Source organism: Pleuronectes platessa, chromosome 6, assembly GCF_947347685.1.
Source record: "Pleuronectes platessa chromosome 6, fPlePla1.1, whole genome shotgun sequence".
Lineage (NCBI taxonomy): Eukaryota > Metazoa > Chordata > Actinopteri > Pleuronectiformes > Pleuronectidae > Pleuronectes > Pleuronectes platessa.
This window is the reverse complement of record NC_070631.1, coordinates 15813743-15831459: the sequence shown is the minus strand read 5'-3', so window position 1 is coordinate 15831459 and position 17717 is coordinate 15813743. Positions and strand designations below refer to the sequence as shown.

The 17717-nt window shown below is 39.3% G+C and overlaps 1 protein-coding gene across 1 annotated transcript; it reads left to right on the top strand.

Moving 5' to 3' along the window:
* Positions 1-8764: 8764 nt before the first annotated feature.
* Positions 8765-14912, top strand: edn3b (endothelin 3b). The gene is made up of 3 exons (XM_053424187.1): positions 8765-8834; positions 8971-9175; positions 14759-14912. The coding sequence occupies exons 1-3, from the start codon at positions 8765-8767 to the stop codon at positions 14910-14912; spliced, it is 429 nt and encodes a 142-aa protein (XP_053280162.1).
* Positions 14913-17717: the final 2805 nt, after the last annotated feature.

Sequence of the window (17717 nt, the reverse complement as noted above, 5' to 3'; positions counted from 1 at the left end):
GCTCCCTGAGGAGACATTAGAACATGGTGTTTGTTAACTGTGGTTCTGAATGAAGGTTCACAGCAAATATATAAAAACACCCACCGCTCCTCGACTTTGCCACAGTTGTATGAACATTTATATCCAGGCGTCTGCAGAGGTGGAGACATTAAACCAAGAATTTAATCCAAACAATCAGAAGTTCAAAATTAATATTATTATTATTATAAGTAGTAGTAGTTTTTTTGTAGTGTAAGTAGTGATATGACGAGTAAACGAGTTATTATTGACTGCACTTTACAGCTGTTAACCATTCGTCAGCTAGCAATTGATGAAGTTAAAAAGCTAACTCCCAGTTTATGCCTCTTATGCCTTTATTTTCAAACTCCTCACCTTCTTCCTTGTCATTTGCTATTTCTTCCAAAAAGAGTTTAAACCAACCTCGCCTAGATGTCTTCTTTTACTGGCTTATGAGTTCTCATGTAGTAAAATGGAGCTAACGCGAGCTAAGGTATGCTGCATCACATCCACATCTCTTATCATGCAAATAGAAGGACTACAAACATGTCCGCACGTGGCGCCGTCTCTTTACCTTGTTCTTTGCCATGGCTGCACGCACCATGTAACGATAACACGTGACCGTGGTGAATGTTATTGTACTTAAACAATAAAATAAGTTGAGTTGAGTTAGCAAAGCTCCGTCACGTGGCTTCGATGCTCCGTGGTTGCGTTTGACAACAGCCGTTACCGTGGTTACTGCACGAATTGTCCCAGTGGTGTTGCCGTAGTGAAGCCGCAAACTTTATTTATAATGTAGGTAACGATCTCATGACCCATTAAACTTGTTACTGTGTGTATGTTTTAAGTGACCTAGAGTGGTTTTGATCGAGTGTGGTCATTTTGGAGAGTGTCTAGTTTGTGGTGCAGTTTACCATTGCATTGTTTCAATTTTTTATTTCAACATTATTTGGTTTACCTTCATTTATAAAAAAAATTGTGGAGACAACATAATCTAAATGATGGAAACATTTAAAACAATTACAATTAATTACATATCTATAGAATTTACAAGGTTGTTATTATTAGGCTAAAAATGTATAACACACATTTGAATTTATGTATTTTAAATGATACTGTCTGCTTTTAGATTTTAGGTAAGCATTCTTTCTCTCTCTTTTTTTTCATCTGATTAGCTTATAATCATCATCAATCCTCAACTTTACAATCACATCACCACCTTCTGGTGCCAAAACCTTGAAAAGAATGACACTGTGTATTCATTCCCTTTATTGGTATTCAGCTATAACTATATCCAGCAATTAAGATATCAGATAATTTACCTATGTGTATTATCTTTGATAGCATCTATCAGTAGATATGTCAAGCTAGATATGGCTTAAAGTTTAAATTTAGCCAAAATTTGTGTTCACTTTGGAAATGCAAAGATAAACCTAATGCCCAACTTGATCCCCTACTATTTCACCATCTAATCAATGCTATATTCTGACATAAGTCATCAAAACTACGGCAAGATAATTAAATTGCATGTAATATAATCTATATTGTATTATCATTTCATGTTAATGCTACAAATGTGCCCACAAATAGAATAATAAACACCGTTATTTACACAAACAAATCATTTATATAGATACATTTTTTGCACATGCTGAACTTTGCTTTTCAGTGACAAAACATGCCTGAGGGACAAATGGCGCAGTGATTGCACATAGTGATTTACCATGACAAGAAGATTACGAAAGAAATGTCTGGAGTGGGGAGAGATGGATCCTACTTCAAGTCAAGTCAAGACAGGCAGAACTTTGTATGTCCCCAGAGGGGCAATTGGTTGTTCAGCAGTAATAACACAAGATAAAATAAAACGCACAAGGCAATTAGAAACAATGATACAATATAATAAAAGGTAAAAAAAGAAGAAAGAAAAACAAACATCACCTTAGCAGTCTATGTTTATGTGCTACTAATATTAAAAGCAATATTTACCTAAGTCAAGTTGATGTCTTCGTCTACTGGAGTTAAGCATTGAACTGTCTGAGAAGGAGTGTTTGTGTCTGTTCGGTAAATGAAACAGATGACACACGCTGTCAGACACGATATATTCTGATTCCTTCAACAACTATTTGCCAGACAACTCAGACACATTTTTCTGTTGAGAACCTTTAATACATTTTGTGTTTAAGATTGAAGAAAAGAGCAAAATAATTTACTCAGTAAAATAGCAGGGACCCGTTTGAACCATTGAAAAAAGATTTTTGGTTTTACAGTCTTTCAAAAATTACAGTGCCGAAGTAAAACTCAATGATTTCCAAATCTAAACCATTCGTTTTAGTGATGACAGGATATTGATTTAGTCATGACATCTACAATCAACACACACACCCTTGGTATTTGTTACACTAAGTTCTAAAAAGGCTTTTTTGACATAATCCATAAAACTGAGGGTCTTTTTTAGACACCATACCATCTGCAAACCCCACAACGTGATGGTTTTCAGTCGCACTGCCACAGACAATAATGTACAGATGCAATGAATGAATGCAATTCATAGAGGAGGGAGGACAGAGCCCTGGGGGAGAACTTAGTTGATGTTGAAGTTTGTCCAGAAAAAAGATTCATTCATCCCCACTCTCTCAAATCTGTTGGCGAGGAAGTTCAAGTTTGAGCCATTGGGCTTTGGTTGTTTTTGTCGTACCAGTTTCCAATGGGTATTGCGTTATAACAGCTTGATCTGTACCGTATTCGTGAAAACATTACAATTTATTGCTTTAAACTCCTCTGTGTTATTACTGTAAGGAGAACGTTCAGAGCCAGATTCCTGTGAAAAGCTACATAAATGGGCAGATGACTGTCTCCTTTCTTTCTCAACCACCCACCACTTATCAAACAATCAACCTTACTCTAGACTCTGACATAAATAATTAGAACAGGTTAGAATCAGGAGGACTTAATTAAATATATAGATGTATGGTTTGGCTGGCTACCAAGGTGTCCACTATAGTAGAAAACGTAGTCCAGGCTTCTCAGCAGTGTCAAAGACTTGAAGCCACGTATACATTTTATAATCATTACAAAACACGACGTGGTGAGGAAAATCGATTTTCTTTCGAGTGCTTAATTTAGATTTTACATTTAAACAACGGCAGAGATGATGTGTTGTTCATATCATATTTCCAAAACTGCTGGCTATAGCCTAAGATGGCATAATTTTTTTTCAAATATCATCCACATCATCTGCTTGGGCAAGCCTCAGGCAGAAAAAACAAGTACCCAGGTGTTTCCTTTTGCTGCAGTAGAAAGCTACATAATTTACAATCCAGAAAAGTGCCAATTAATATTCCCCCACCTCCTCCAGATCAGCTGGAGCTACATGACCTGTCTAATATTAGATGAGGAATGCGATGGAAGCGATGACTAAAATTACCAAAACATGTCAAAACAAGCTGAAAACTATATATATGTCATATATATATATATATATATATATAAATGAATGAATCTTTTTTCTGGATATATATATATATATATTATATATATGAAATCATTTTTGTTTTACCACATCCACTTCTGCATGGGCCCTGCCCTCAACTTCTCCTGCTCTCTACTTGTATGTGTGTGTCTGTGTGTATACGTGTGTGTTAGATTGCCTGCAGGTCCAATCACCTTTTTAACAGAGCAACCACTCACTGGGAGCAATCTATGATCTGGCAGCACGGCTGAGTATTTGAAGATGTTTGATTTACAGTGATGAGTCATGAGCAGCTGGGTGCTCTACTCTGAATCCGGCACATCTGCAGACAAACACACTTATTTACTTAAGATATTTCTAGTTTTTCAAGGAAGTGCATTGCAGCCAACCACATGCGCCCTTACTTTAAATCACAATGTACACAATAGACAAATTACTGCATCGTCCCTTCGTGTCTTCCAAAGTTCTCCCTTGCCAGGAGTTTTCTTCCACCACAGACCGACATACCCTATTTCTGAAGCCTTTATAATCAGTTAAATGACAGGGTTATGTCTCCAGTAGCAGCTGTGCTTATAGCTTGGTTAACTGCTTATATTTTTTGTCCTAGTCAACAACTCTATGATTTACCAGTATTTAGGAATGGTATTTGTTGAGATGAACCCATGTTTTTCTCAAGTTGAATTCCAACTTTATTGTCAGTTTACATCACTTCGTCTGATGGTGCGTGCCATGAACCTCAAGTTAAACCCCCTTAACCCAAAATCGGCCAATGGAGGACTGTGACATTGCTAATGGATATTGGGTTGAAGATCAATATAAAAGGAGATGGCATTTGGGTTAGGGGTAGATCAACAAGAGCAAGATCAGAAGCACCAAGTCAATAATCACAGCTCATCTGATAGGTACGTTAGTCTGGAAACCAGACAACCAATCACAGAGGTCGTGTTTATTCATTCATTCACCAATAATATAATAACATTGAATCAATAAGAGTACACACTTATGTCAAGCCTGGTCCAATATAGCAGCAATATTAGCGTGAGATCTAATAGCTAATGCAACATCTGGCAGGAGATGGGTGTGGTTCTAACTGGTAGGTGCTGCATCCGAACATTATTGCACCTAATTGATAACATCACTAACACTATGTCCCTCAACTGCAACCACAGAGCAGGACGTCCCTGGGATCCAGGGATATTAGCTGTTCCTCATAATGGAGGCATGTTGCTGACTTTAGTGGGGTATTCATCATGTTGAAACGATGAAATGCAATCTGTGCACTGAAATTGCCCAGGGAGAAGCAAACTGTGAGATGCGATTGTGCCGTGACAGATTGTCTCTGTCCTGCATATCCCTGAGCGATATACTCAACTACAAAGAATATTCAACCGATGCCGCCAGGATTTAGACTGCGACTGATCAACAGCCAGGTAATATAAATTTCATCACAAGATTATATAGGTGTGTGTGTGCAAAGGTGTTTCTGTCTTTTACTGCTGCATCTAACTAGATATAAAGCGTAATGAAGAGCAGGTAGGGCGGCTTTTGCCTATATTGAAAACAGTTATCTGCGGCTCTACATCACAGTTGTGATCCCCTTTCTCTCTATGCTTGATTTCATGCCTTTGTCAGACTCTTTGTTACATCACTGTTCTTCATGTTGATAACAACAATCCTGCATATTTGCAGCCTCTGAGAAGGTAATTCCTGCAGAGCTCCAAGGAACTGCAGGGGTAGTGAGTCTGCAAATCACCAGTGTTTATACATCAAAAATGTTTTCTGACAAAACATGAGGGGAGGCCAAGAAAAACATGGCAAAGTGGCAGCTGGAATCATCTTGGAATGTATACCATGACCATATGTTTTAAGGTTAAACCTCTGATACCTATTTGCAGCCAGAGTTAACATGTTACAAGCACATAGAAAATGTACACACAAAATCACAGTTTTTTGGGAGGAAGAAAAAAAAACTTATTACAAAACTTGGAAAAGTTGCTTGGATGATTTGGGTTATATACTGAATATGAATTAAAACAATTTAGTCCTAAACTGTGTTGCGTAACGCAATAAAAAATAATTAACATGGATCTAATTTAATGAGGCCTACTATTACGTTTTACAGTTTCAATCAATTTTATTACCTTGATCAGCTAAGGAAATGCTGTAGTGTATATTTAAAGTTCTGATCATATGAAGTCACATTTTAAATCAGATTCAACCGATCAGCTTGTAAGAAAAAAACCATATAATAACTTGAAAGTGTGCATTCATCATGTTAACACTAAACCACACAGTACGGTTTGGAGTACCGTCTCCACACCTCTGGTTGGGAGTCAGAAAACAGAATATGGTCTTCATTTATCTGGAATTCTCTTCTTTCTTTCTTTTTTTCACCTTGGGGATGATGCCAGAGCAGTGGGGCAAGGCAGCAAACCCTCGCCTTGGGGAATTTGGGAAGGAACCAGAGGGCAGTCAACAGTCAGATAGAATAGGTTCACTGGATGTTTTTAACCGAAAGCATGAATCTAGCTCACTTACTGTTTGCAACACAGCGAGGGAAAAGGTAAACCCTGTGGTCGACTGTGGATCATATTGCCAAAGCATCTAAAGAAAGGTCTTTATCTTCCTGTGGGGGTAGACACCATATTTGTTTCATGCAGGTGAATTCTTTTTTTTTTATCCTGTGTTTAAATATATCACATACATTGTGTTATGAGGGAATGTTCATGCATCATGCCCAGAGGGAGAAACCAAATCCTATATTTAAAAAAATAACTCAAGTGTGAATAGTGTAGAAGTCATAAACATATTCCTTTACTACCGTTCCTCTGTTTGTATTGTTTTGTATTCTGGTGTTTGATACTAATGATCACATCGGAAGGAAATACAAAGTGAATGGAATTATATAAATATATATATATGTGATTAACAGACATAATGTGTTTATTAAAGTTGAATTGAATACATTCCATATGTAGCAATATAATAGCCCCCTTTGAGAGTTAAACTTACAGAGTGTGATAGTGCCAGGGGCAAGACAGAGCATTGTTCTCACAAAAATCTGATTAACATTGACATTTTGGTTGCAAATCAGTCGCTGGCTGCTCGCCGTCCACTTCACATTTCTCACATCACCAGACACTTCTTTTGATGATTCCCTGCCAGGTCTGAACTGCAGCCATCTTTCTTTTTCCCTCGTTTCAGGACCTTTTTATTTTCAGTTTGGCCTCCTGTCAAAGAAACACATGCTGAATTTGACTGCCGCTCGCTGACTGACTCGATCAGTCAACAACATTGACTAACACTGCTTTGGCCGTTGAAACACCTCGGTTGCTTTGGATGAATATTCAGGCTCATTGTCCTGCTGCATGAAACGTTCTGCCTTGGATTATGAGCTGTTCTTTGTTTTCCAACATACCTTCCATCATACTTTATCTCTGACTCATCTGTCTATAACAGTTAATTTCTAAATCTGCATGTGCAAAGCGTAATATGGTCTCTTTATTTTTTAGACTTACTCAAAGGGTTCATATGATGAGCCCTTAGAAGGCACTTGACAGAGACAGGTCTTGATCTTTGGGACAAGTGGTCCAGTTCTATCATCCACTCTGTCGGTCTTCTGATCAACCAGATCATTCCCAACTCCTGGGTCCTCAGTGTCTTATCTCTCAACACTGCCCCAAAAAAGCTGAGGTAACGTCTTGTACTTTGGCTGATTGATTTATTCTGAGCTTTCTCTGGAGACCAAAGGCAACAGACCCAAAATCAACTTCAGGAGCCAGATGATTGAACCAGCTTTTCAAATGTAGCCTCACATTAAATACTAGCAGTTACATTAAACTGCAAGTAGTTGTTCCTTAGCTATCTTTCATGTTGCTGGACCTTTGTCCACAGTCCCAATAATCCCCTTCAAAACTCCACATGGTACGATGGGGACAGAGATGTAGACTGCTCCTTCTCCTGGTAATCAACTCTCCATATCCCCCTGAACTTTGGAGACAGTATCTCATCTTTGCTTAGCCTGTGATTACTTCCAGAAGAACTCTTACATAATGGGGTGGGTTGGGGGACTATACATGTGAAGTTAGGATTATAGGTTTTGGCAAGATCTTCTTTTGTGTCAAGACGTATTATTATTATTATTATTTCTAGGGCTTGTAATCGCAGCAGGCAGGGAGGGATTACTCACGTGCCGACACAAAGACAGTGCCACAGCGGCTCCCCTAAGGGGTCATGTACACCAACCATTGATCCAAAGAGGTCATAAGACAACTCATATAGCTCAAGTTTAAATAAAACATCTGTTGGGTGCACAGATGATCAGATCGTATAGGGATTGGCAGCAGCACAGTCATGGAGGACCTCGCGCAGACACTAAGGCAGACAGCTGTGGTGAAGGTAGCTTCAAATGAAAGTACTGGGTTTAGAGATAGATGAAGGAATAAGCAAGTACAGGAAGGCAGAACGGCTTTTTGGTACAGAGCTCAAATCAATCAAATAGGGAAACACCATCTGACCAGGAGGTGGTGGGAGGGGCTGGTTCAATAACAAACAGTCCATGAAAGGTGGGTCAGAAAGCGAGGACCGGCCAAAATGTCCTCACTCCGTAGGTTAGGTTAAAAATGTACCTCACAAAGATATCTGTACAAGGGCACACATAGACACACACAGACACTCTCACACACACACACACACACACACACACACAGACACACAGACACACAGACAGACACAAAGACACAAAGACACACACACACAGACACAAAGACACACACAAAGACACGCACGCACGCACGCACACACACACACACACACACACACACACACACACACACACACACACACACACACACACACACACACACACACACACACACTCACTCACCGACTCTGAGAGAGGGGGTGATGGGGGAGACGTGGGCGGATACCTGTTCCTCTCCAAAGCGCTTCATCCCGATGATTTGTGCCTCCAGAAGGCGAAGTCACTTCCAGTAGAAGTTCCTCTCTGAGCTCCACAGATCACCTGTGTCGCGCGGCTCAGGAGAGCAATTCATATCAAGGAAACTTCCGTTTTCATCTCACTCCGAGGTGCAAGCTGCAGGTAGGATTTATGACAAGAGGACATAAATACTGAAGGAAAATCCCCCTGCCCGTTATTTGACGTTTGGAACGTATGAGATGCGCCGCGCATGGATCTACACTGAAGTTATTGGATTTTTCACTGGATGCAGGTGGGGATTAATCTGACAGATGCGCCACATCCTCATCAGACTATGATTATTTTTGGGAATTTCTGACATGGCACGGATACTATCCATCCACGCGAAGATCATGCTTTTCAAACTACTGGCATTAATTATTTTACAAGGTACGTTTGCAAGCAACAACTAACTTCCCACCCCTCCCAGCATCCTTCATCCAATGCGCATTTTCTTATTTGTACTCGCTCGTTTATGTTTGTATACTTGTGAATTCACTCTGGTTCATTTCTTTTGCAACACAAGGTGTGTTGACGTGCGATGCCCTGGTGAAACCGGAGGGCATCAGCTCCGGAGGTGTCCCGCACTCCCGCACGGTGTCCGGCGGCTCCGGGAAATCCGAGGCTTCGGTGCCCAAGTCCAGAGCTAAGCGCTGCACCTGCTACTCCTACAGGGATAAAGAGTGCGTGTACTACTGCCACCTGGATATCATCTGGATCAACACCCCCGAGTAAGAGCTGCTTGTCTGAATGCTATAAAATTATATGTAGAACATCCTTCTCCTAATTCAAACATCTCCGGGCTTGCACCTCATCTTCATCCTCTTTTGTCAGCGGTGGATAAAGAGAAGCAATTAAGACTATTTAACATCCCCAGATTGGCATGCGGTTGATCTGTGAGCTCAATGGGAGCATCACAGTCAAAATACTGTAGCAATGCAAGCACGGTAGCTTTTACCCCTCAGGCTCAGACGCCTTCGTGGTTCAAGTGATGGCAGGCCCGGCTTTAAGGAGCTCACCCTGTAAGGTCACGATTTGACTCCAGAGAGGTGGCAGGGTTCCATTGCCTGTGGGGCCTCGGGTCCCTTGGTTTCCTTCACTAAACCAATCACATGTTTGACCTTCTTATCCTCAAAGTGACACAACTTATGAGCCAGATCATCTATGTACTATTTTTAGTCATATCCAGGGGACTAACCAGATGTAAAATTCAGTTTGGAAACTGTGTTGTGGGCCATTATACGAATACAACAGTTACACATACTAAAATACATTTCTTTATTGAAACAAGTCCATGGCAAAGTTAAATTAGACGGTAGAAATTATGTCTGAGTCAGACTCGTACAGTAAAGCACTTCAATCTTAACGGCACCATGCAAGTGGTCATTGACTAGGTTGCATACATCTATTTGCACGCAAAGGCCCCAGAAAAGCAAAAATCCACTATAACTTGTATACTGAATGCTAAATCTAATAAAGTATCCTCTGTCAAAGCACCAATAACTTTGTAAAAAAGTAAATATCCACGTAATTGTGTGCTTGAGTTGTGTAGCTACTGTCTAGTGGTTTTGAAAAGATCAGGGAGTTATTTGGCATGTCTGCAAGGGTCGGTGAGGAATATCGCAATTTACTGGGCCAAATAGAAATTTATAATATTTATTAATAAGTATGGCTTGATTTCATTTTGTTTATAAAATGTTATTAAGGCCTGAATGGTGCAGGTCCCTACCGGTTTCCGAGGCTTTACAATATTTCTCTGTCTTTCAATACAGTTTTTAAAGGCCTCAACAGGCTTGAAAAGTAAAGAACTTTACTCTAAAATGATTAATTAAATAATTCTAAATGATATATGTAATGGGTCTTGCACATACATGGCTGTATTGTCCCCCATTACAGTTTTTAAAGTCAAAGCCCCTGCCCTAACCTTGCCCTAGATTAGCTAGGTCGTTCTTATGCAAACTCCTCCTGTGAAATTAAATCGAGACAAACTTTGTCGATCTCATTTTACCTCATTTCGCCGAACGGCTGGGGCGTTGAATTTCTTCGAATTTCTATGAAACAGGAATCAGATTATAACCGGCCCGTGCATGCTCAAATATGTTCCAAACCTCAAATACCTCTTAAAATTATCGATTTCAACACAGCTACAATATTCAGTCTCAGTTACAGGGCCATCTAGTGGCAAATGAAAAATACTGCCTTTAACACTTTGACGTCCTCGTAGTACGTTGATCGTATCCACTTTAAATTTAGTCAGAAAAGCCTAAAGACCCTGATGATATCTAATAGTAAATATCGTGACTTTTCTTTGACAGATTTCTTTAATCCTTCTGCATGATAATCTCACGTATTGTAACTACACTCCAATTCTGTAATCTTTGCTAAAATGTTTGATAAGAGTCTCAGTCTGAAGACATGTGCAGGTCAATCTTGAATCATAGTCATAAAGCTGCCTATATAAGACAGAATGTTATTGGCTGTGTACTTATACTTATTACTTCTAGCATGTTATTTATATCTTGCTTAAATTTAGCCTCGTAACACCTTCATGATGGAATATAGGGAAGCTCCTAAATTTCTGTGGTTGTGGTGGTACCGCTCATTTGCTTCAATTTCTGAGAACTAGAAATGTATAATGCTAGCTTTGACGATTTGTCTTAGTAAGTTCAACAGATGTACCCAAGATCTAGTTAGATATGTCCGAAGATTTTGATGATGATTTTTCAAGGACGTAGTGGTATGATTGATAAGTCCCCAAAGTTGACACACGCTTCAGAAGGCTTATTTTGAGCAATCGGATCTGATTGATGGCTCACAAGCACCCCCTGCAACTTTTTACGAGTTGTAGGTATATGATTTAAATGCTTGACAGAAATATCCGACCCAGACTCGAGTCGTATAATTTATGATTTGTTACTTCACTGTTTCTCAGGAGCAACTTTCAGTTGTCACTCTAGTTGAAATGTGCACAGCGTCTTGTTCTCCATTTACAATGCATGACTTTTCTACAAAGTAAAATCCATGCCGACTACATATGTGTGCATCATGCATTCATAAAAAAGAAAAGTCTATTTTACATAGAATTCATTCATGTTCCACAACTAGCACAATATACGGCCTGTGTATAAACTCCAACATGACTGGATTAGAGTGTGCAAGAAATTATTTTGCAAAGTGAGGTAGAAAAAAATTTAATAATAATGGAACGCAAAGAGGCAAGAACAGGGGAAATCTGTTTATATTATGCAGTTCTTGTTGATGTGGTTGACGATTCATAGATGTCTGGAGCAATCTTACTCTGTCTAGGTTTTGGCATTTATCAAAATAAACAAAAATCTACTAACAACAAACAGTTATACCAGTGCGAAACAAATTACAATAACAATTCATATTATTAAATTAATAATAATTACTCAAACAACCACATATTTTTTTAATGACTTTTGTGGGTACAACTGTCAGCAAAACAGTTTGCTCCTTCCTGCAAAATCAAAGATCATGGCGGTTAAGAAACCTGTCGCTCCATAACACTAGAGCATCTGCACCACCCCTTGACAAAGGTGCAAAGGGGACCCGCTGTGCTTTTGTTTCATAAAAGCATGCAGAGTGGCCATGCCATGACCATTTTATGCTGTTACATGAAAAAAACCCTGAGGAAAGCACATCATGAAGTTATTATCATCGATAATAGTGGAAGTAATTTGGCTCTGGGATCTTAGTTCTGAGACAAGACACGTTCATGTTCTGATCACCAAGAGTCAGGGGCCGGAGTTCTGGCCGGAGATACTCCGTGCTCCACAGGCTTTAAGCTGGTACTGCCGGTGATGATGAACCATGAAACATGAACATTTAAAGCTGGCAAAGTTCCAGTAAGTGGATTTTTTTCAGAATTTGCCCTCGCGCAGAGTAAGTGTAACATGTCCTAACATACTGCAGATTAGTATCAATACCTTAAAATATGATTTTGAACACCTTCTTCTGTAGAGGAATTGTGCTCTGTTCTACCACCTCCAAAGTGCATATTAAAATCCTTGGCAGGACAGTAGAAGAGCATTCTTTCTTCCTCTGTCTTCTTGCGCCAACACTGCTGTTGGCATTTCAAGTTAAGAGCTCACTTTATTACTGCTTAGCAAGTTGGGACAAATTGACATAGTTTAAAGACCGAGAGGGATGTTGACATACACCGCAACATTAATATAAATGCAGCAAGTCAGTTTTCAGATATGTGTGCTCACATTGTGTTCAGCACTGCACCGGAGAGAAGGAGATAAAAGAAAGCTGTTGCTAATTTCCAACCTTAGCATTAACCACTGTTACTTACCAATCCATCAGAAACATTTCAAGCTCAGCATCAGTCTCCATTCATTTGCCAAGAGCTGTATCCAGTGGTGGAGAGACATGCCAAGGTAAACCCTAGTAATGTGAAGTAAGCATGCTAACCAGCTAGCCCCAGGGTAAAGACATTATACCATATTCAGGCCGGCAGAAACAGCGGCACATTGGCTGTATCTGTGCATCGTCTGTACAGTGCAAGATAAAGCTGTCCACACATGCAAGATTACTGAAAAACTGTAGTTGGATTAAAGTTGGCTGGGTGGGCTGGTGCCACCCTGTTCTATTACTTACTATGTGTATATCACCTCTTGCCTTGTAAATGATGAATATTGTAACTGTTTATCAGCTACACTCATTCCCTGCAATAAACTACATACGCTTTCATACAGGACATTTAAAATAAACCAAACCAAAGAAGCCGGCACACTGCCAGAATGCATGCCAGCGTTCTGGAATTAAAGCGGCATCATGAAACACAATAGTGTCTCTGTCCACAATAATAATCTCCCCCTCTCTTTTGAGAGCATACCTTTTGTACAGTTAAAGCAAGGTGGAGTAAAGACACAACACGCTCGCCTTGAAGAGGCTGAGTAAAAGGGGCAGATGATTCAGTTTTCAGTTATTAATTCTCCTGTACACTATAATTACAATTTAAAGGCTGTTACTAGACAGAAATTCCTCAAAGCCTTTTTTCTACCATCAGATATGAGCAGACATTTTTAGACCCTTTAGTGATACAGTGAGAAGCAGAAGCCACATCACTCTGAAAGAGTAAAAGGTAAAAGGCCCTTTGATGCTCAAATTAGTTTTAGGAGAAGAATGTTCTCCTTCCTACCTGTCCCTCCAGACTTTAAAGCTCCAAAAGCCACAACACACCATTGTATTGCTTGATAAACCAACACATGGTTAATAATAGAAGAGTACAAACGAAGAGCAAAGGGAGAGAAAGGTGATAACAATCTGATAAGCATTCAAACAGAGATATCCAGAGGGGAAGAGTAGTGTTCGAACAAGTATACAGCAATGAACTCGCTGACTTTTGCAATTTGATCCATGCAGTTTGATCTATGGATTTCAACTTTATTATTTAGTTTATTATTCACTTTCAAATACCTCTCTGGCAGCCCCTTTTCTCCCACTACCTGATACAAGGGGTCACTTAACTAAGAACAGATTTTAGCAGGAAAAACGAGTCATCTATAAAAAGGTAAAACACGAGGCACTTATGTGCACGATCCTCATTGAAATCTAAACTTCTTTAACATGTGATATACTCATATCTCACACTTTATGGATTTAAAAAGGGGTATATATGACACAAATCATTATTAAAAATAATAATAAAGCAAACAATAATAATAAGAAGTATGTTTAAAATTCAATCAAGAAATTTAAACCAACTTAAAAGACAAAAGATTATTTAAGAATGGATAATTAAGTAAAGTCAAAAAGAGAGATGAGATCTGTAAACAAAAGCCATCTCATAAGAAATAGAGATAGACTGTGTGATTCCCACATGATGGTTATTCCACAGTTGAGGAATTACCCCAGTGTCTCAGGCCTCCCCCTGGGGACCAAGAGCAACAGCTGCTTTGCACATCTATGAGTTCAAGCAGGGCTGAAAAGGGTGAGAATGTCTGTGAGGTTGATGGCTAAAGGCTGCTCAGTGATTCAAAAACAAATAATGAAATCTGTTTGTTCGTTCAGTTCTGTGCACCATGCCGCCTTGTACACATGGAATGCAATGAGGCAAGAAAAGGGGACATGTGTTTATATTATGCAGCTCTTCTTGGTGTGATTTATAGATGTCTGGAGCCATCTGACTCCAGATTGATCCGTCCATGTTCTGGCACTTACTAGGTATAACAATATCTGATGTTTGTTTATATATCATATTTTGTTCTGTACTCAAAAATGTGATTTGTTTCATATTTTTTATTTTTAGTAAAATAAAGCCTCTGTCTGCTTTTACCTCTCAGACGCACTGTACCCTATGGAATGTCGAGCTACCAAGGCGCTCAGAGAATCAAACGGGCAGTTGTTGGACGACCAACAGAACATCAGCGGGCAAAGACTCAGCGGTGCTTCTGTGTGCTGGACGCAGACCCAAAGTGCCAGGATTTCTGTCTGTGAAGGTCAGTCTGATTATTTATGTGAAAATAACGTTGGAGTCTAAGTTCTCATCAGTTCTATTTGTATTAATTACACTGTTGTATATTTGTTTAATAACAGGATCAATATAGGTGAATATTACTGCGTATATTTGTTACATCCACTCTCGTGGAGAAATTCACTATTTTTAAATTGAGTTTCAGAAAGTTGGGATATGTGAGTCAATTGGCTTAGTAGACATTTGTGTTTATGTAAAATATGCAGATTTTTTTTTTTATTACTATTTAAATGAATACAGGTTAAAGTTATATTATTTCACTACGTTTATATCTCTTGAGGAGCTTAATCAAAAATCACATGATCGCTTTCTGTTTGCAAGCCTTCACTTTTTCCAATAGCCCATCAAAGATGGATGTTAATTATTATTGGTGGCCTTTATCCAAGGCAAACTAAGTGTAGACAGACAGGGTTGGCAATAGCAGAGCGGCAGCAGCAGCAGTGGTGTGGACACACACATTGCGTACGAGCCTCAACAGCTCAGGGAAGTAGGCGTCATGCGCAGGTGAGGATAGAAAGTCAAGTATTTGAACTCATCAACGGTCAAATTGACCCTTCACCCCAATACCAAACTTTCCCTCAAGCCGCTGTCCAGCCGAGACGGGTGAAAGTAAGCTTTCAACTGAAAGACTTTGTTACAAAGTGCGTATTAATTTTGAAGGTCATTGAGTATTTATCAGGAAGAGTGGGTTTAATGATGAGGTGCTGATTTTTGCACAAAGGGAAATGTATTTTTCAGAGCTTGAACCCTACGGAAACTATGTCGGCCTCTGCAGCTTTGATTGTGACCTGTTTTAACCCGTCTCCTTTGATTTCACTTACATTATACAAGTTTATTACTAAATCACTGAGCCATTGAATCTATAATTTGATGATGATCTTGACGTGAAATTTCCCCTTCAAAGCCCACTGCAGACAGTGCCAGCCAGGAGTCAGGACCGACTTGCCGGCCCTTGATGACACTTGGAAGCCTCTCTGACCTCTTCTCTTCATCTCCGGGGCCACGGACACTTTACTCCTATTCGGCCCCTTCACTCACGGCTTGACTCTCGCGCTGCCACAGGCAAACTCAAGTCAGGCAAAGAACTTTGGAGCAAGTTTCATCAGGCTGAGCGGTTTCAAGAACTCTTCAGCAAATTCAGTAGAGATCCCTGGAGGCTATCCATGTTGTGTTCCCTCCTAAGCATCGCATGAGGATCATAATGCAACATAATGGAACATAACACAATAACCAACAATCTTCCTCCTGTCAAGATTGATTAGACAATCCTCCTTATTCATGCCTGGTAACTGAGGGCTCTGGACTATACTCGACTCTTGCAACATGTATCAACCTATTTGAGACAATTACTACTTCTGTAAAAACACTGAGAAGCTAAAAAATTCAAAGGAAAGTAAATCCAAAGCTTGGTTTTTCTTGGTCCTTTCAAATGCCAAAACATTCAGTAAGTTTTTGTCCACCTGTGTTCTGAAACATCCTATTGAGCTCTGGTTTATATAGCTACTTATAGCCAACCTCTAAATAACCATAATAATTAATTATTCCTTAAAACTGCATAGCTTTGGGAATGGGATCAAAAAGGACGAGTTGCCAGTTTTGGTTTGATCACCACTGAATTACTGTAAATTTGACCCTTTTCACAGTTTATCATCACATTTGAAGTTCGTATATAATCTGATAGACTTCGTAAAAACAGGGTTAATTAAAACGGTCAACAGTTAAGAGGAGAATTTTTTTTGTGTGCATTTCATTGCCTTATTGTAAATAGTCACTTGTTCACTGAAAGTTCTTTCTGATAATTTATTATTCCCAATCTCTTAATCTTTTTTATTGGACTGCATTGTCTCCCATCAAACTAAAACGTTGTAAAATTACATACTGAAGATTTACTCTTGAAAACAAAAAGGTAAAATCAAGTAAGCAGACAAGATTTTGTTGGTGTCTGAGTTTGGGTCCATGTAATTACAGAACACTGACAACATTTCCATGAAAAGGAAGCCTAAGCATTGAAACGTATTATGAGGTTGTCATGGCTACATTCTTATTGATTGTTGCTAAACAGTACAACAAAACTGTCAGAATCAGAATTGTAGCTGGTTATTGTTGCTTTTTTGTTGTTGCTACAACTTAAATCTAAAAGTGGACATCTAAAACCTATTTCCATTCTGAAAGTCCCGGTCTCATTTGAGGGGCTCATTCGAAAACTAAGATTACATTCATATTGAACATTTTCATTCTAAAACAGCATTTTAAAACTAACAAAAGGTAAATATTGTCTACTCTGCAGTTGGTCACTTAGTTACAGCAAATCCTAAAAACCAGAAACAACAATGGTGAAAAGTGACAGCAGGGATTTATTTTCTTGGACCGAGGATTCCATGACAGTAAGTGTTTGCAGCTTTGCTACTCGTAGGGAAGTCGTGACTCATAACCGATCACAGAGTGAATGAGGGCGACTGCGTCAATGTTTCCAAACATCGGGAATTTTTGCCGCTTTTTTTGCCAGATTACAATACCACCATGGAGTTTTCAAGTTCAAATGGAGCCAACAACGTTTACAAGCTTCTAAGTTTTAGGTGCTCAAAAACACCAGAGTAGCGTGTTATGGCAAGCGCAAACAGTGACGCATTTCATAAAAATTAATTAACGGTGTAGTGCGGATGTGGCCTAACTCTTAACTATAAACTGATGATTTCCTCTGCTGGTCTGTAGATGATGAATCAATCAACATCATAGATATAGATTCGATTTGAGTTGATCACAAAATG

Bases quoted from the DNA above. Each gene is read 5' to 3' on its own strand.
- edn3b (XM_053424187.1), top strand. From the start codon at position 8,765: ATGGCACGGATACTATCCATCCACGCGAAGATCATGCTTTTCAAACTA. The intron at 8,835-8,970 runs GTACGTTTGCAA...TTGCAACACAAG, and splicing joins GGCATTAATTATTTTACAAG to GTGTGTTGACGTGCGATGCC. The intron at 9,176-14,758 runs GTAAGAGCTGCT...TTTACCTCTCAG, and splicing joins ATCTGGATCAACACCCCCGA to ACGCACTGTACCCTATGGAA.